This window comes from Hyperolius riggenbachi, chromosome 10 (assembly GCF_040937935.1).
Source record: "Hyperolius riggenbachi isolate aHypRig1 chromosome 10, aHypRig1.pri, whole genome shotgun sequence".
In the NCBI taxonomy this organism is placed as follows: domain Eukaryota; kingdom Metazoa; phylum Chordata; class Amphibia; order Anura; family Hyperoliidae; genus Hyperolius; species Hyperolius riggenbachi.
In genome coordinates this window covers 51841617-51857420 of record NC_090655.1, presented here as the reverse complement: position 1 = coordinate 51857420, position 15804 = coordinate 51841617, and the positions used below count along the sequence as shown (strand labels likewise).

At 42.0% G+C, this 15804-nt stretch overlaps 1 protein-coding gene across 7 annotated transcripts in view; it reads left to right on the top strand.

Annotated features, from left to right (window-relative positions):
• The window catches only part of EXOC6 (exocyst complex component 6), a 386110-nt gene that overhangs the window by 235964 nt on the left and 134342 nt on the right, over positions 1 to 15804 (top strand). For all 7 annotated transcript variants that reach the window (XM_068258178.1, XM_068258176.1, XM_068258180.1 and 4 more), the window contains 3 exons: positions 7040 to 7151; positions 10200 to 10334; positions 15293 to 15472. In XM_068258178.1, coding sequence (XP_068114279.1) covers positions 7040 to 7151; positions 10200 to 10334; positions 15293 to 15472 — 427 coding nt within the window. The remainder of the gene's footprint in view (positions 1 to 7039; positions 7152 to 10199; positions 10335 to 15292; positions 15473 to 15804) is intronic.

The following is a 15804-nucleotide window of genomic DNA, read 5'->3' as shown; positions in this document are numbered from 1 at the left end:
GAGAGAGCTATCTTATCACTTCAGTCCTTAAAGAGAATCTGTATTGTTAAAATCGCACAAAAGTAAACATACCAGTGCGTTAGGGGACATCTCCTATTACCCTCTGTCACAATTTCGCCGCTCCTCGCCGCATTAAAAGTGGTTAAAAACAGTTTTAAAAAGTTTGTTTATAAACAAACAAAATGGCCACCAAAACAGGAAATAGGTTGATGTACAGTATGTCCACACATAGAAAATACATCCATACACAAGCAGGCTGTATACAGCCTTCCTTTTGAATCTCAAGAGATCATTTGTGTGTTTCTTTCCACCTTCTGCTCTCATGCACTGAAGTTTCAGGCTGCTGTTTTTTCTCCTGCAAACAGCTTTGCCTGTGTCTGTAATTCTTCAGTATGTGAAAGCCCAGCCAGCTCAGAGGACGATTTATCCAGCTTGTAAAAGATAAGAGAGAAGCTGCTCTAATCTAAATAACACACAGGCAGTGTGCAGAGAGGGGCCTGGAGGGGGGAGATGCATCACAGAACCACAACACTGAAGAACTTGGCAGCCTTCCAGACACAGGCCGACAAGTCTGACAGGGGAAAGATACATTGATTTATTACAGAGATGGTGATAGTAGAACGTGCTGCAGTAAGCCAGAACACATTAGAATAGCTTTTGGAACTTGTAGGATGATAAAAAACAGGATGCAATTTTTGTTACGGAGTCTCTTTAAGTTACGTCCTGTCTAGTTATTTTCACACGGTTAATTAAATGCCTGTCTTTAACTTTAGAATTCTGGAGTTATTTTAAGGATTGAAGAGTTAACTTAAGAGATCTCACCTTAACTTAAAGACAGAAGAGATAACTTTAGGTTTGCCTGAGGTAAAATGTTTCCTGAATACTACATGCCTTATCACCATGGTAATAACTCTAGACAGGAGATAAGCTTAGTAAACTGAGCCCAATGTGTATGAGCCTTTAGTTGCCCCACATGTCGCCCTCTGCATCCTCCACATGGGATATGAGCAGTGGCAAGATGGACTGTTTATTTAAAGTGAGCAGATTAACCTGTCCCATTGTGATCTGCATCCCCAGTAATTGTCCCCCTGTACCTGGCCGGCCTTCAGTCAGCTAGAATAACATTTGAGAGCTCAGCTTGAAAACACAGCATCAGCCAGAAGCCACTGTCCAGCTTATCTCTCATTGCTTATCTGTTAATGAATGTAAATGAGCGTACCTTCACACATCCTTAATTGATCCCCGCCACAATTTACACATAGTAACGAGTAACCTCTTGACCTAAACCTGCAAATATTTACTCACTGAACACATGTACAAAATACACCAACTAATTACTTGTCAAAACTGGAGGAGCAGTTCACAGAGGTGAAGAAAAGCACACCGCGGCAATTACGCAACAATATTACCTAACTAATTATGGATGTGAGCCCACAACAGCCAGCCACAGCTCTGTTATTGCCTCTTCCGTAGCGTTAGTTTTGTGGTATAAAATAATATACAGAGGGAAGGTCGTAGAAGTGATTTAAAAAGTACCTGATGTTAACAGGGTGGCTGTTATGTTTGTTACCTTTCAAAAATGGCCAAAGCTGTGGTTGTGTACTGGGCTTAAAGGGAACTTGAGCTGAAGCTCTGATTCAAAAAGAGTTATTTTCCTAAAGCTATGTACCCATGTCACGATTTTCCCAAGGATTTGCCCGACGACTGGCGATTTCTTTTTTTTTTGAGTGGTGAGGGGTTGTTTCCGTGATACAGTGAAGTGGATACAGGCACACGACCACGCGAACATCGCTTGCCGTCTAACAGTGATAACGTCTGTCAGATCGGATCTTTAAGATCCCCTATGACTCCCGCGCAAAGTACTATGATCGCTTGAATTCTCATTTAGCGTCACGTGACGTGGTGCATACAACCGTCTTCAAGGGGACATCGCTGGACCTGTAGGTAATTACGGAACTTTAAGAGTGAGAAGCCTCAGGATAGTTTATAGGGCATTGAAGCCAAATACTTTTTTTTCTTTCGTTTTAATACTCTAATTTCCTATAAACTAAACAAGTCTCGCCCATAGCTTCTCCAGAGAGCCTTGGCACTCTCAGCCTTAGTAGCAAGGGCTTATGGGAGCTCAGTCTGGGCAGGAGGAGGAGGAGGTTACTAGCCAGAGATTTAAGAGGCAGAGGGGAGTAGGGAGTAGGAGAGGGGAGTGGGAGATACAGGTCAGCTTGCCTGTGTTTAATGTGACAAACAGAACATGGCTGCCCTCATTGTATCACAGGAATAAATAATCATAAACTGTTGAAGTTGTTTGCAGATAGATTTGCTGAGTAAACTATCTAAACTTAAGATAAGAAATACAGTATAGACAAGTTACTTATTATAGTTAGTTTTTCATTTTCGGATCCGCTTTAAGGGGCCAGAGACTGCTGATACCAAAGTGGTTTACCGCCAAGTGTTCGGGACTCGTCGGCTAAACGCTCCTATTCAAGTGAATGAGAGCGTTTAGCATCGCATGATTACCGTCGCTAACGCGGTGTTCCGATCCCGATTCACTGCGTTATTTCAGCCGGCCCTAGAGCTTCTAGGGTTGTCTAGCCGCCGCGTCTTCCTTGCGGGGATGAGGAACGCTGATCGCGAGGGGAAGCTGACGATCGCCGTACCGCCGCCCCCTGAACGAGATGTCACAGGACGACGCTGCTTCCAGCCGCCGGAAGCCGACAGACGTCCATGTGAACCAGCCCAGTGGCAGATAAGCCCATTTGAAAGTACAGGCTGTAAACAATATATCTGCTTCTATGAATCAGGAAGTAGAAACTGTGCAGATTTATTTTAGGATTTGTATCAGCTGTAACAAAGAAATGTTTTTTGTTTAAAGATTATTATGTTGTGTATCTTTTAGAGCAGAGAGGAGGTCTGAGTTAAGTCCACTTTAAATTTGTAATATTTAAACACATGTAAACGTATACATATAAGATGTACATTTCTGCCTCACAAATTATTTTTTTCCTATGTTGCTGTTGCTTACAGTAAGCAGTAAAACAAGTTTTGGACTAGTCCATCTCCCCATGATATACTGAGAATCTCAGTATCTCCTTTCTTCTTCACAAAAGCAACCCCTGAAGGATCTATACATAGATGTCAGCCATCCTCCCTATTATTATTCTTTCTCATTTGCACACTGTTTTGGCAATAGGACTGATCAACTGCCGTTCAGTTAGTGTTTCTGAGAATTAAGAAAACCCTATCATGAGTTGGACCAGTCCAAAACCTCAAAATTAAACTAACAGCTTTGTGAAAGGGACATAAGAAAATACACATTTACAGTGCATTTTATAGTGCATTTAATTCTGGAGCAGATGTACACTTTAAATGTTCAGAATCTTTTTGTGAGAAAAATTGGTTATCAAATTGATTAAGTTTAAAACCAATATTCTGTTTGCACTTTTGTTAAACAAAAAATCCTGCTGGTGTACCGTCATCCAGAAAACCAGCAATCAATCTCTTCCATGGTCGGTACTAAAATACCATCAGGTGCTTATCTTCATCATACAGTGACCTCCCCCATAAAGAGAGAGGAGGCTTACCAGATCATTTTAGATCAGGGGTGTCAAACTCAAATATAGAGTGGGCCGAAATTGAACATAAGGATCAAGTCATGGGTCAACCTCAATGCCTAGTGGCCCGCCTCCCTCCCGCATAAAGTTTTTTTTGTAGTCTAATGCTACGCCTCCCTTATATATACAGACCCTGTTGTTGAGTGGCCCCTCTCCCCTATACAGTTCCCTGGTGTTTAGTGGCCCTCCCCAATGCAGTTCTCTGGTGTCAAGTGGCCCCTGCCCATACAGTTCTCTGGTGTTCAGTGGTCTACCCCACCCTATACAGATCCCTTGTGTCTAGTACCCCTCCCCCCCAAACATTTCCCTGGTGTCTAGTACTTTCCCCTCTATCCCCCATATGGCTTCTAAGGTGATCTGGGGCGTCACCTCCAATATAGCTTACCTGGGGGTCTAGAGTGGGCCAAACATAATGCAGAAAGGGAAAACCACTTGAGGGCCAAATTTGATGGCTCTGTGGGCCAGATTTGGCCTGGGGGCTGGAGTTTGACATGTATGTTTTAGATTGAAGTTATAAATACGTAAAGCTTGGGGAAGACTACGCGGCACCTTTAAGGACGACGACTTGTTTGGGTGATGCTACTATTCATAGGGTCAGGATTAGTAATCATCTTGGGTTCACAGCTTTAGGATCTACACTAGGTATGGTGAAAAAGATGCAGATGAAAATGCATGTATAAAATGATGCAGTGTATGAAAATATAGTGCAAATTGTGTGCAAACGGTCCATAGGCCAATCAAATACATTCCCTGCGGATTTGTATCTACATTTGCAGGCAAAGTGGATTTATTTGCATCTCACTGATCATTACTAACGTTCATTGGTCTCAACAGCACTGTGGGAACAGGAAAAGAAAGAAGCAGAGCAGCCTGTACTGCAGGGCTCCTTACCGGAAGAATGGGATCACCTTCTCTCTTTTGAGTCTTCGGGGGGGGGGGGGGGGGTGTCTGAAAGTTTGCTTTGAACCCTGGTTGTTGCCATGTAACCACTTCCCTACCCTGGTTATTTTCACAGGTCAGCTCAGCTGTGATTACTTTGCCAATAACGTTATCAATAATTATCACAACTAAATGATCAAGATCAATATATAGTTTTTTAGGACACATTAGGCTTTTTGTGGCTGATATTTTTATTTAGCAATTATCTTATTTTCTATGCATTTTAAAAGGAAAAAAGTGAAAGAATACACAATGTATCCGCTTTCATCCATTGTAGCTTTAATGTAAACAGTTATATTGCACATTAAACCCACACATTTTATTTTTCTATCTCTCATGTTTATTTAAACAGTTCATTTGTTTTGATAATGTATTAGATGTAACAATTAAGTAATGTATACAATCTGCTACTGTCTGTTCTTGGAATGTGTATTTTACACTTGTTTACTAATTAACTCTGCCATTGAATTCCCTGGGAGGAGGAGAGGGGTTTGCTGTTATTCCTTTACAACTCTGTAGTGATGTTATCAGGTCAGAGATAAATAAACAGTGTTATCTAAGATTTTGTAGGGAGGAGAGTGCAGAGACTTATTTTCACGTAATAGGGACAGGAAGTGATTTAAGTGTACCTGAGATGAAATCAGATCACCTAGGTAGAGGGAAGCCCCTGGATGGTCCATAGGCTTCCTGTGTCTTCCTCACCCCCATTGTTACCGCTCCCACGCCTTCGGAACATCTCAGTCAGGAACTTGTTGGTTATGTGCTTGTGACTGTGTTCCCTGCCCTGCACAAGCACAGCTGTACTGCATCTGCACAGTTACGGTTTGGCTACGCTGAATTTTCTAGAGGGTCCCAGGCAGAGGTGGGTTGTGGTCTGGAGGAGGATACGGGGAAACCTCAGGGGGTCCTAAGCCTTCCCTCTTCTTAGGTAATTATCTGCTTTTTGTTGTACAGCTTGGCAGCTCCTGACACTATCGCACACTAAACAGCTCCATGCACCATTCAGGAGCCAGTGGAAATGGCTCCTTAAAGTGGATCCGAGGTGAACTTTTACACATTGCATAATTGTGTTCCTTTCCTATTGTTTATAGGGCATTCCCCAAGCCAAATACTTTTTTTGTTTTTGTTTTAATACTCTAATTCCCTGTAAACGAAAAAAGCCACATCCACAGGTTTTCAGAGAGCCTTGGCAGTAGCAATGGCTCATGGGAGCTCAGTCTGGGCAGGAGGAGGAGGAGGTGTTACTAGCCATTGATTTCAGAGGCAGAGGGGAGGAGGGAGGAGGAGAGGGGATTAGGCTGATGGCTCAAGATACAGATAAGCCTGCCTCTGTGTAATGTTTACAAACAACATGGCTGTTGTCATTGTATCACAGGAATAAATAATCATATTCTATTGAAGCTGTTTGCAGCTAGATTTGCTGTGCCTCCAGCCCCATAAGCATGCATGTGTCCCTCGCCAGCCTCCTCGGCACCGCCATTCTCTCGCAGTCAACCCCCGGTAAGTGGCTCAGTCTAACTAAGTGACGTCAGCCCGGGGCCTTCTGCTCTTGCGCAGAAGGTCCGCGCATATGCAGAAGGTCCGCCGCTGATGTCACTGAGACACTTACCAGGGCTCACCGCTGATGAACAGGACATCGTATGAGGATGGTGAGGGACACAACCATGCTTATGGGGCTGCAGGAAGCCTTGGGTAAGTAAACAAAACTGTAGTGAGACTCATCTCTCAGTCTCTTTAAGGACCAGAGACCGCTGGTAAGCAAAACCGGGCCTACCAACGTCACACCGCACAAATTCTACGCTACCACTGCTCACCCCTCACTGAAGCTCACTCACTCCGCATTTCTGTTTTCCTTCTGCCCTGTGCAAGAGTTCAGGTCCACTTTAAGGGACCTGAGCCACGTGGTCTCGAGGAGGTTAAATAAAGGAGTATTTACAACTGTATTTTATTTATTCAAATTCCCTTTGTATAAAATACATTTTGTTTAGAGATCAGAAACAATTCAGTGTGAAACTATCCTGTACCTGGAAGAGGCACATACGTTTTCACACTCCAATACACGGATTGATAGATGGGGAAATCATACAAATATCTCCCTGGCTAATCACTCACCAGTTTTGTTTCAGGCGCGGGGTGAGACACAAGCTAATCTACATAAGATTATTTTTAAGATGTTTCTTTTACATACGTGTGTAAAGGAGAAACCTAGTTTTCTTTCCTACTGCCATAGACGGGTTCAGAGATAAGTCAGCGGACAAAGAAACAGTCATATTGTGGGGTTTTAACAATTCCCACTTGAGTTGGTGTCAGAGAGCAAGAGTCAAAGGTTTGTTTCTGGTGGCGCCTGCCGTGGAAAGAAAACCCAGGAATGGCCGGGTACTCGCGGCCGCAGACAAAGCACATTCTGTGGGCATTTTATCTCTCTTCGTATTTTTTAGGATGTTTTAGTTTCTGCGTTCTTTAATACGTGTTCTGTCCTGACCTTTTCCTAGCGCGACAGAAATCGATGATATGCTTCGGAAATCCACCAATCTCCTTCTCACGAGAACCTTAAGCAGCGGATTGCAAAGCCTCATCAAGAAGCCTCATATAGGTCTCACTGAGGTGAGTACTGTGTGCTGCACAAACCTGGAGCAGAGATTAACCTCCCTAGCAATAAGCACAAGCGTGACTCCTCCTTAAAGTGAACTTCCAGACTAAAAATCTACTCAGCACTGAAAAGGCTTGGTGTTTCTTTAACAGTTTTACAGCATCAAAACTTTGTTTTTCTTACCTAAGCTTCATTTTTAGCTACACAGAAGCGAAGCTCCACCCCATCAAAGAAATCTGCCCTGGCATTTTTCCCCTGATGCTGTGCAAAGCATGATAGGATTTCTGATGTTGTTGTTCTCGTTGCCTAGCACGCGCAGCTGGGAGGGGTGATCAGGACACTGGACAATTGGAACTGTGTCTCGTGCTCCCTGTCACCTCCTTTCAACCAAACATCCATACCTACACTTTCAACCAAAAAGATGGCTGCCCCTATGAAATTACAAACATTTGCCTGTTCTTTTACAACATGGTTTGTATGAGATTATATTACCTATCTATTTTCATTAACATAACTAATGTAACTGAATGACAGTATGTTTGTTTAGGTTGAAGTCCCTCTATTAAAAAAATGACTAAAATTGGCAAGGACAAGTCAGGCTCATCCAGTAATCGCTAATACTCACCTACAAAGTCGTTGCCTGCGGGATCCCTCGCGGGCACCTCATGGATTCCCTGCGAGCGTATTTCCGTCTTTTTCTCAGGGATCCCCAGCAGCGATCTTCTCATCTCATCGTCGCTTCCTGTCCCTTCTCCTCTCCTCCTTCGTCGCTTCCTGTCCCTTGGCGATCGTGTCCCCTAGCATGTCCCTCTGATGATGCTGCCTGTGCCCCCTGGTGTCAATAAAGTAAAAATAAAAAAAAAAAAATATATATATATATATATATATATATATATATATACAGTATATATATATTTTTATGAAAAAATAAAAATAGTGCTTTTTTTTATATTGTACGCATGCTTGTGGACAGCTTGCAAGACCTCAGCTTGCAAGCAGTCTGCAAAAATGCTTACAATATGAAGAATCACTTTAAAAAATGTGTACCACTTATGGTACAAAAATTGCATGGAAATTAAACACCGGGTAGGTTAAAGAGCACCTGTCAGTCACGTAAAGTAAACCTGTCACAAACCTGTGTTGTAGAAATTGAGCAGATGATGAAATATTACATTAGAGACTTCTTCAGCGCAAACTGCATGTGAGACTGATTAGTAGTTAGCAGGTATAAGCTGCTGAAACAAAGGCAGAAATAAAGTTTTCTTGTTGGTCGTTGAGGCAATTGAGTCTGTAGTTATTTATTCTGCCAACCACTTTATAGTGATGATATAATGAAGCAATGTTTTCTACCTACAGGTTCACTGTCCCGTATGGGTATTAAGATAAATCTGTAGGCAATTATTGACCAGCCTTTATACTAGAATTTCTTTTTTGTGGGGAGCTCATCTTCATCCTCTGTCCTCACACCACACTGTAATGTGACCTATAATACACAGACAATCTCAATCAATAGATCAAGCCACCCCTCTAATAACAGATTAACATCCAGTATAGAACAGAAAACAGAAATGAGGGTTTATAGGCTCAGTGATCACAATCAGATGTAAAACATTAGCTTTTAATTACAATATTAATTATAAAAAGTCAAATGGGATGCAGCACGTTAAAAGAAAGTTCTTGAAGCACGTTTAGTTCCACATGACATAGCCAAACGCACGTTTCACGGCCTCAAACATGGCAGCTTCTTCAGAGTCATAATAAGTTCACAGATCGTGACAAGAATAAGTAAAAGCATAGAATATGGAATATATCCTGCAAGGATAGGTATTTGCTGGGGCTAAGAGCTACTCTAAAAATATAACGTCCCAAAATAGGTGTAATACAAATGTAAAATGATGGAGACTCCCAAAGTGTATAAAGCAGTTAAAAACCATTTAAAAAGAGATCTATGATTGGCTTACCTCTACTGTAGTGAAGTAACAAATAGCAATTCAAAACTCAGTGGAAGATTTCAAGAGTTTATTGCACAAAAAGTGTTCAGACAACACGTTTCTCGGGTATCTCCCTCTTCATCAGGTCAGTATAAACCATCAAAAGGTTCCCATTTGCCAGAAAGTAAGACTCAAGCTCCTTGTCTGAGCCCATTTTTCAAGAATTGAAATTCTTGAAATCTTCAATTGAGTTTTAATTGCTACATTTGCTACTTCACTACAGTAGAGGTATCCTATTGTTTTACGTCAGTATATTAGTTTCAACATTGAGGGGCTGGAGGACCACAGATTAGGCAGAGCGTAAATATTAAAAATTGTCTTAGTACATATGGTACCTGTTGTAGTTCTGCATTGTTGCTTTATGTATGTTTTACAGCAATACAACTCTCACACAGGTTGTCCTTTAACAAACTGCACATGCACAGAATGGTCCCAGCCACAGGAGGTCAGTGGGGTGCTGCTTGCAGCATGCACAGTAGTCCGCAGAGTTACAGACTTTACAGGGCTGGCATCTGACAACTGACCAGGGGACAGAGGGAGCTAACGGACTACAGGGGGTTGGAAGAAGCCCCAGGTAAGTATAAATCCTTTTGCTTTTCGCTTTTCCCGCTGGGTCACTTGAGTGCCATGAATAAGTCAGGCCAGTTGTCTTCTGTCAGGGGCTATTACAAGCAAAAAACAAAGTACTTCCTGCAGTAAGTTAGTATGGATAGTGTGGGCTTCTGCGGCGGTTGACATCCTGATAATTTACTGTATGGGGTACGTTATCACACAAATCGTAGTCCTGGCAGGCTGGAGGAGCTGATCCTCTTGAAAACCCACATCAATAAGTCATTCATTGCACATACCTCAATTTCCTCCTTTCAACATTAACCTAAACTTGTTTAACCTTCCAGACTGGGTGTTTTCCCCGAGCAGAGGAAGCTGTATAGGTCTCTAAGCATGGCTCTGGGCTATATATAGCGTGGCAGTATCCTGTAATACAGTAATTGCCATGTGTAGCAGCAGTTGAATCAGGTGGAACTGGGCGGCACACACCTCTCACCGGATGTCTCTCTCTCTGCTTTGTAGCTGGTACAGATCATCATAAACACCACACACCTGGAGCAAGCCTGTAAATACCTGGAGGACTTTATCACCAATATCACACATATCTCACCCGAGACTGTGCACACCACAAGGCTTTATGGCCTGTCCACTTTTAAGGTGAGTGTTACCATCATCTATGGAGCAAAAGCAGCATAGTCTGTTGTGTCAAATGTGTTAACGTCCGGCCCCAATTCCTCACTAAATGTATCATCCCAATAAACATGCGGTATGGGCTTCTATTAGAGAATGGGTGTAATGTGGACAGCATGGTGGCGTAGTGGTTAGCGCTCTTGCCTTGCAGCGATGGGTCCCCGGTTTAATCCCAGCCAGGTCAACATCTGCATGCTGTTTGTATGTTCTCCCTGTGTCTGCGTGGGTTTTCTCTGGGCACCCCTGTTTCCTCCCACATCCCAAAACATACATTTAAGTTAATTGGCTTCCCCTAAATTGGCCCTATACTATGATACATACACTACATGGTACATGCATAGACATATAACTATGTTAGAGATTCGATTGTGAGCTCCTCCGAGGGACAGTTAGTGACAAGACAGTATACTCTGTACAGCGCTGCGGAAGATGTCAGCACTGTATAAATACTAAAAATAATAAATAATAATGTTGTTGCCGAAACCAGAAGACAAGACAAAATTTATATCATGGTTTTCTCCTGGCGCCAAAGCATCGACTGCATTCCTATTCATTGATCTCCGGGCTAACGAGGGGCGGCACAGGAGCGTGCGCGCGACCTGTCGCGGGAGCGCATGGCAGCAGCCTTTTGGACGTAGCAGCTATGTCCAAAAGGCTTAAAGAGACTCCGTAACAAAAATTGCATCCTGTTTTTTATCATCCTACAAGCTCCAAAAGCTATTCTAATGTGTTCTGGCTTACTGCAGCACGTTCTACTATCACCATCTCTGTAATAAATCAACTTATCTCTCTCTTGTCAGACTTGTCAGCCTGTGTCTGGAAGGCTGCCAAGTTCTTCAGTGTTGTGGTTCTGTGATGTATCTCCCCCCTCCAGGCCCCTCTCTGCACACTGCTGTATGTTATTTAGATTAGTGCAGCTTCTCTCTGCTCTATTATCTTTTACAAGCTGGATAAATCCTCCTCTGAGCTGGCTGGGCTTTCACATACTAAGGAATTACATACAGGCAGAGCTGTCTGCACTCTGCAGGAAGAAACAGCCTGACACTTCAGTGCATGAGAGATGCAGGGGGAAAGAAACACACAAATGATCTCTTGAGATTCAAAAGGAATGCTGTATACAGCCTGCTTATGTATGGATGTATTTTCTATGTGTGGACATACTGTACATCAGCCTACTTCCTGTTTTGGTGGCCATTTTGTTTGTTTATAAACAAACTTTTTAAAACTGTTTTTAACCACTTTTAATGCGGCGAGGAGCGGCGAAATTGTGACAGAGTGTAATAGGAGATGTCCCCTAACGCACTGGTATGTTTACTTTTGTGCGATTTTAACAATACAGATTCTCTTTAACTAATTAATCTACAAGATAGAAATGCACATTTAGACTTTCACTAATTATGTGATGTTCGAAGGTAACCAGGACATGGCAAACAAGGTGAATACATATGTACATGTAAATTTGCCATATATTATTATTATTATTTGTTTTTATATATATTTTTTTAATATTTCACCAACTTGGACTACTTTGTGCACATCCATCACATAAAGTAAGATTAAGAAATGTTAAAATGACGGGTTGGAATGTAACAAAATAGATAGACTGCCAAGAGGGGAATGGGGGCAATTACTTTTGCAAGGTACGTAGTAAGGGCCCTTTCACACTATACCAAACTAGATGGGTTTCAACCAAGGCGGCTGATCAGGGTTCAGTGCTTTAACCAGCGATCTGCCTATTTCATCGTCTTGGTTGAGTGTAGGGATAGGCAATGCGATACAAATAATTTTGAGTTGATGCAGGATTATTCAAATGTTGTATGCAAATTTATGCAGCTTGAAAATGGACCAATTGAATTTTACCTTAGCAGGATTTGATTGGTTCATGTTCAAGCTGCATACATTTGCATACAAACTTTACACAATGCTGCATCAATTTGAAATTATTTGCATCTCACTAACCATCCCTAGCCGAGTGCTTGCTGAGGGCCCTGTTCTCCTACTCACCCCGCCAGCTCCGTGCTGCTCTGTTGTACACCACTCCGCTGGCCCTCCTGACCACTCCATTGCAACAGTCTGTACTGTTTTGGTCCCGCCCAGTTGCTGGAGGGATGAGGTCACAGTCCTCATAGGCCTAAGGGGTATATATTCATAGAGCAGCTGTAAACTTGGAGGTGACCTACTTTTGATGATATCATTGCATTTCTCCCAGCATTTGTTGTGGCATTTATAAAGCTTTGATATAAAAAACTTCAGCAGCAAAATGCAGCGATGAAGTATGGAAAATAGCTAAAAACAGTTACCCCTTCTCTTTGGATCCTAGTGGAGGAGCAAAATCTTTTGGGAAGGAAGGTATAGCCAAGTTGTTGCTCATCACCCCTCACAAAGCAGGTGTGTAAGAGAAGGTGTGGCCAAGCTGCTACTTATCCCTCAAATTCAGTCAACAACATGAGTGGACAGGAATTTGCAGAACATACCACCGGGGGAAACAAAAAAAAAATGTATCAACACATGGATACTACACACTTCAAAACCTATATAAGTGCATTAAAACACATGCAATGGCCATAACTGCCACATATGAAAACATTCACAGCCCAAAGTATAGGCCTGTATTAGCGACCGGGCTCTCTGATGGGTGAATCACTCAATGATCTTATAGAAAAGTTCGAGAAGAGTGAAGCAAAAGATGTAAAGCTAAAGAGTCATGTAGCCAAAGCTAGTGCAGGTCAATGGGAATTCTCACCACTCAGTTGACATGGTCCTTAATGGTTGAATGTTAGGTTCACCAAGTCCTTCTCAAGCACATGTAAAGTGGCAGATCGGGAAGGTCCACTGTGTCCAAACAGCGTGTAACAGACTGACTGTGAGAAGTATGGATATCTGGGCAGTGGCTGCCCAACCCAGCATGCAATGTAGATGTTGGGGCTGCTGCTCCCTCCTCGATGGGAGTAAGCATCAGGAGAGCATAACAGCTGGGTATCGGGGTGAGAGGAGGGGATTTGGATGGTAGGCTGTACAGAATCTGAGATGGATAGCCGGCTTGTCATCTGAAAAAGAAGTGAATGCCACCATGTAGAGGTAAGTTTAACATTTACAAGCTTCTTAAAGCAAACAGGAAGCAGTCGAGGAAGACTTCAGAAGCCTGATTTAATAGCGGTGATGGCGCTGGATTGAAGGGACCAGGAGAGGAACAGGAAGGCCCTATAGGACCCAGAGTCTTCCCTCTCCTTAGGTAAGTCATATACAAAAAAGAAAAGAAAAGACCCATCTAGGCCACCATAAACATGTTCTAAAGAACAACTGCGATCTCAATGTATAAATCATACATCCTTTATTAATAAACAAACAAGTAGTAAAAACAATTAAAATCCAAATTTTTAATTGTTTTTACTACTTGTTTGTTTATTAATAAAGGATGTATGATTTATACATTGAGATCGGAGTTGTTCTTTAGAACATGTTTATGGTGGCCTAGATGGGTCTTTTCTTTTTTGTATATGATATTCTATTGAAGACCTGGGCATGATTTTAGGTATACAGACTAATAGTGTGAGGCTCTTTTTTGTGTTGTTCTTAGGTAAGTATCTGTTTTTTTATTTAAATGTAGCTTCGGGTTTGCTTTAACACTTTTAGTTACTGGTATTTCTAGTTATATTATTAAAGCGGAATTGTCACCATAGAAATCTAAATTCAACAGCAACTGGTCTGAGTGTATTAAGTGATAAAGATGTTAATCCTGCATTTAAAACTTTCAAATATTTTTCTGCTGTTATGGTTTGGAGTTATCACATACCTTCGGAGCACTGGCCCTTTAATTGACATTGCCATCGGCTGGCAAAACAGTTGCATGCTGGAGGGTCTTTTTATCTAATATATATATATATATATATATATATATATATATATATATATATATATATATATATATATATATATATACACTTTTCCCTTTATTTCCCCCTCCTTCTAATGACATAAGACAGTGCACTTCCTAGTATAGACCTCAGTGGGAGTGTCTGAAGACTCTGGGAGGAGGGCGGGTAACGAATACACAATTAGCAAGAAGAGAAAAAAAGAGTGAGGGAGGAAATGATGTCAGGATTAGCTTTATTCAAAGGTAACCAATATGGAAACTGTCTAGAATAGATTCTCTGCTTTTCCTTTATAAAATTCATAGGAATCATAATGTGGACAATGCAATACATCTGTTATGTAAGTAGAACTACTATTTATCTACTTATATTTGAGTTTTTTATTTTTAGGGGAGCATGGTTGTCACTTGTTCTTTAAGAGGGATGGGAACAGCTAAAATAAAAAAATAAGTGTCCAAAGGGTTGTTTTTTTAAATACCGTAGAGAGAGGTGTGTCTTACACTACAAACCTAAAAATATACTGGAATGATTACCAACAGTCAGGAAATGTACCCTTTTATCTCCCCCCCCCCCCCCCCCCCCGCATTCCATACTCTACAAGTGACAGGTGATTGTTAGGCCTGGTTAGTTTAGTACATGTAAAATGCGTAAAAAGCACTTTGTTTTTCCTAACTTTCATTTGACTTTAATGAAGATCCTACCTGCGCAGCAAATGAGTCTCTATACCCACGCGGCTCCTTAATTGAGGACGCTGCATCACTGATTAAGAAGCTTTTAAGAATGATCTATGGCACGCTTGCTAATTTGGGCGTTTTGTTCGCCGGTAAAGGATGGACTTGCAACTCGGCGGTAAGTGAGTTACTGCTGGAAGCGTGACACTTTGATTGATCGTCTTCAATATATCACTAACGAGCCGCAAGACTATAGATCTAAATTTAAAAGCGACACGCTATTTGTCATGACGAGAGGAGCTCTGAAGTTCCACCGAGGGTCCACGCTTGATTTATTGTAATGGACAACAACTGCTAACCTGAGCTTTGTTGTGTTGTGCAGGACGCGAGGCACTCGGCCGAGGAGGAGATATACACCAAACTTAACCAAAAAATCGATGAGTTCATCCAACTGGCGGACTACGACTGGACCATGGCGGAGCCGGATGGGAGAGCCAGCGGGTACCTAATGGATCTGATAAATTTTTTAAGAAGCACATTTCAAGTTTTCACTAATTTGCCCGTAAGTTATCATAATTATCCCTGTTTTCTGGCAGTTTGAAGAGTTAGGGCTTTATAAAGGTCCCACAATAATGCTCTTCAAGCCTGATCACTTTTGTAAAAGTAACCAATTGGGTTTTGTTCTCAGGGAAGAGACTATAGGTCCATTCCAAGAGTTTATTATATATGAAAGGCCAAAAGCATGTTTGAGATAAGAAGGCCTTGTATGATCTGCATACCTGCTCTGAGCAGATGTAGCTGCAGGCTTTGTGGGTGGGGCTTCTCCTGTTGTTTGGATTGTATCATCCGACTGTACACACTGCGTGGGAAATTACACAGAATGAATCTCTATGG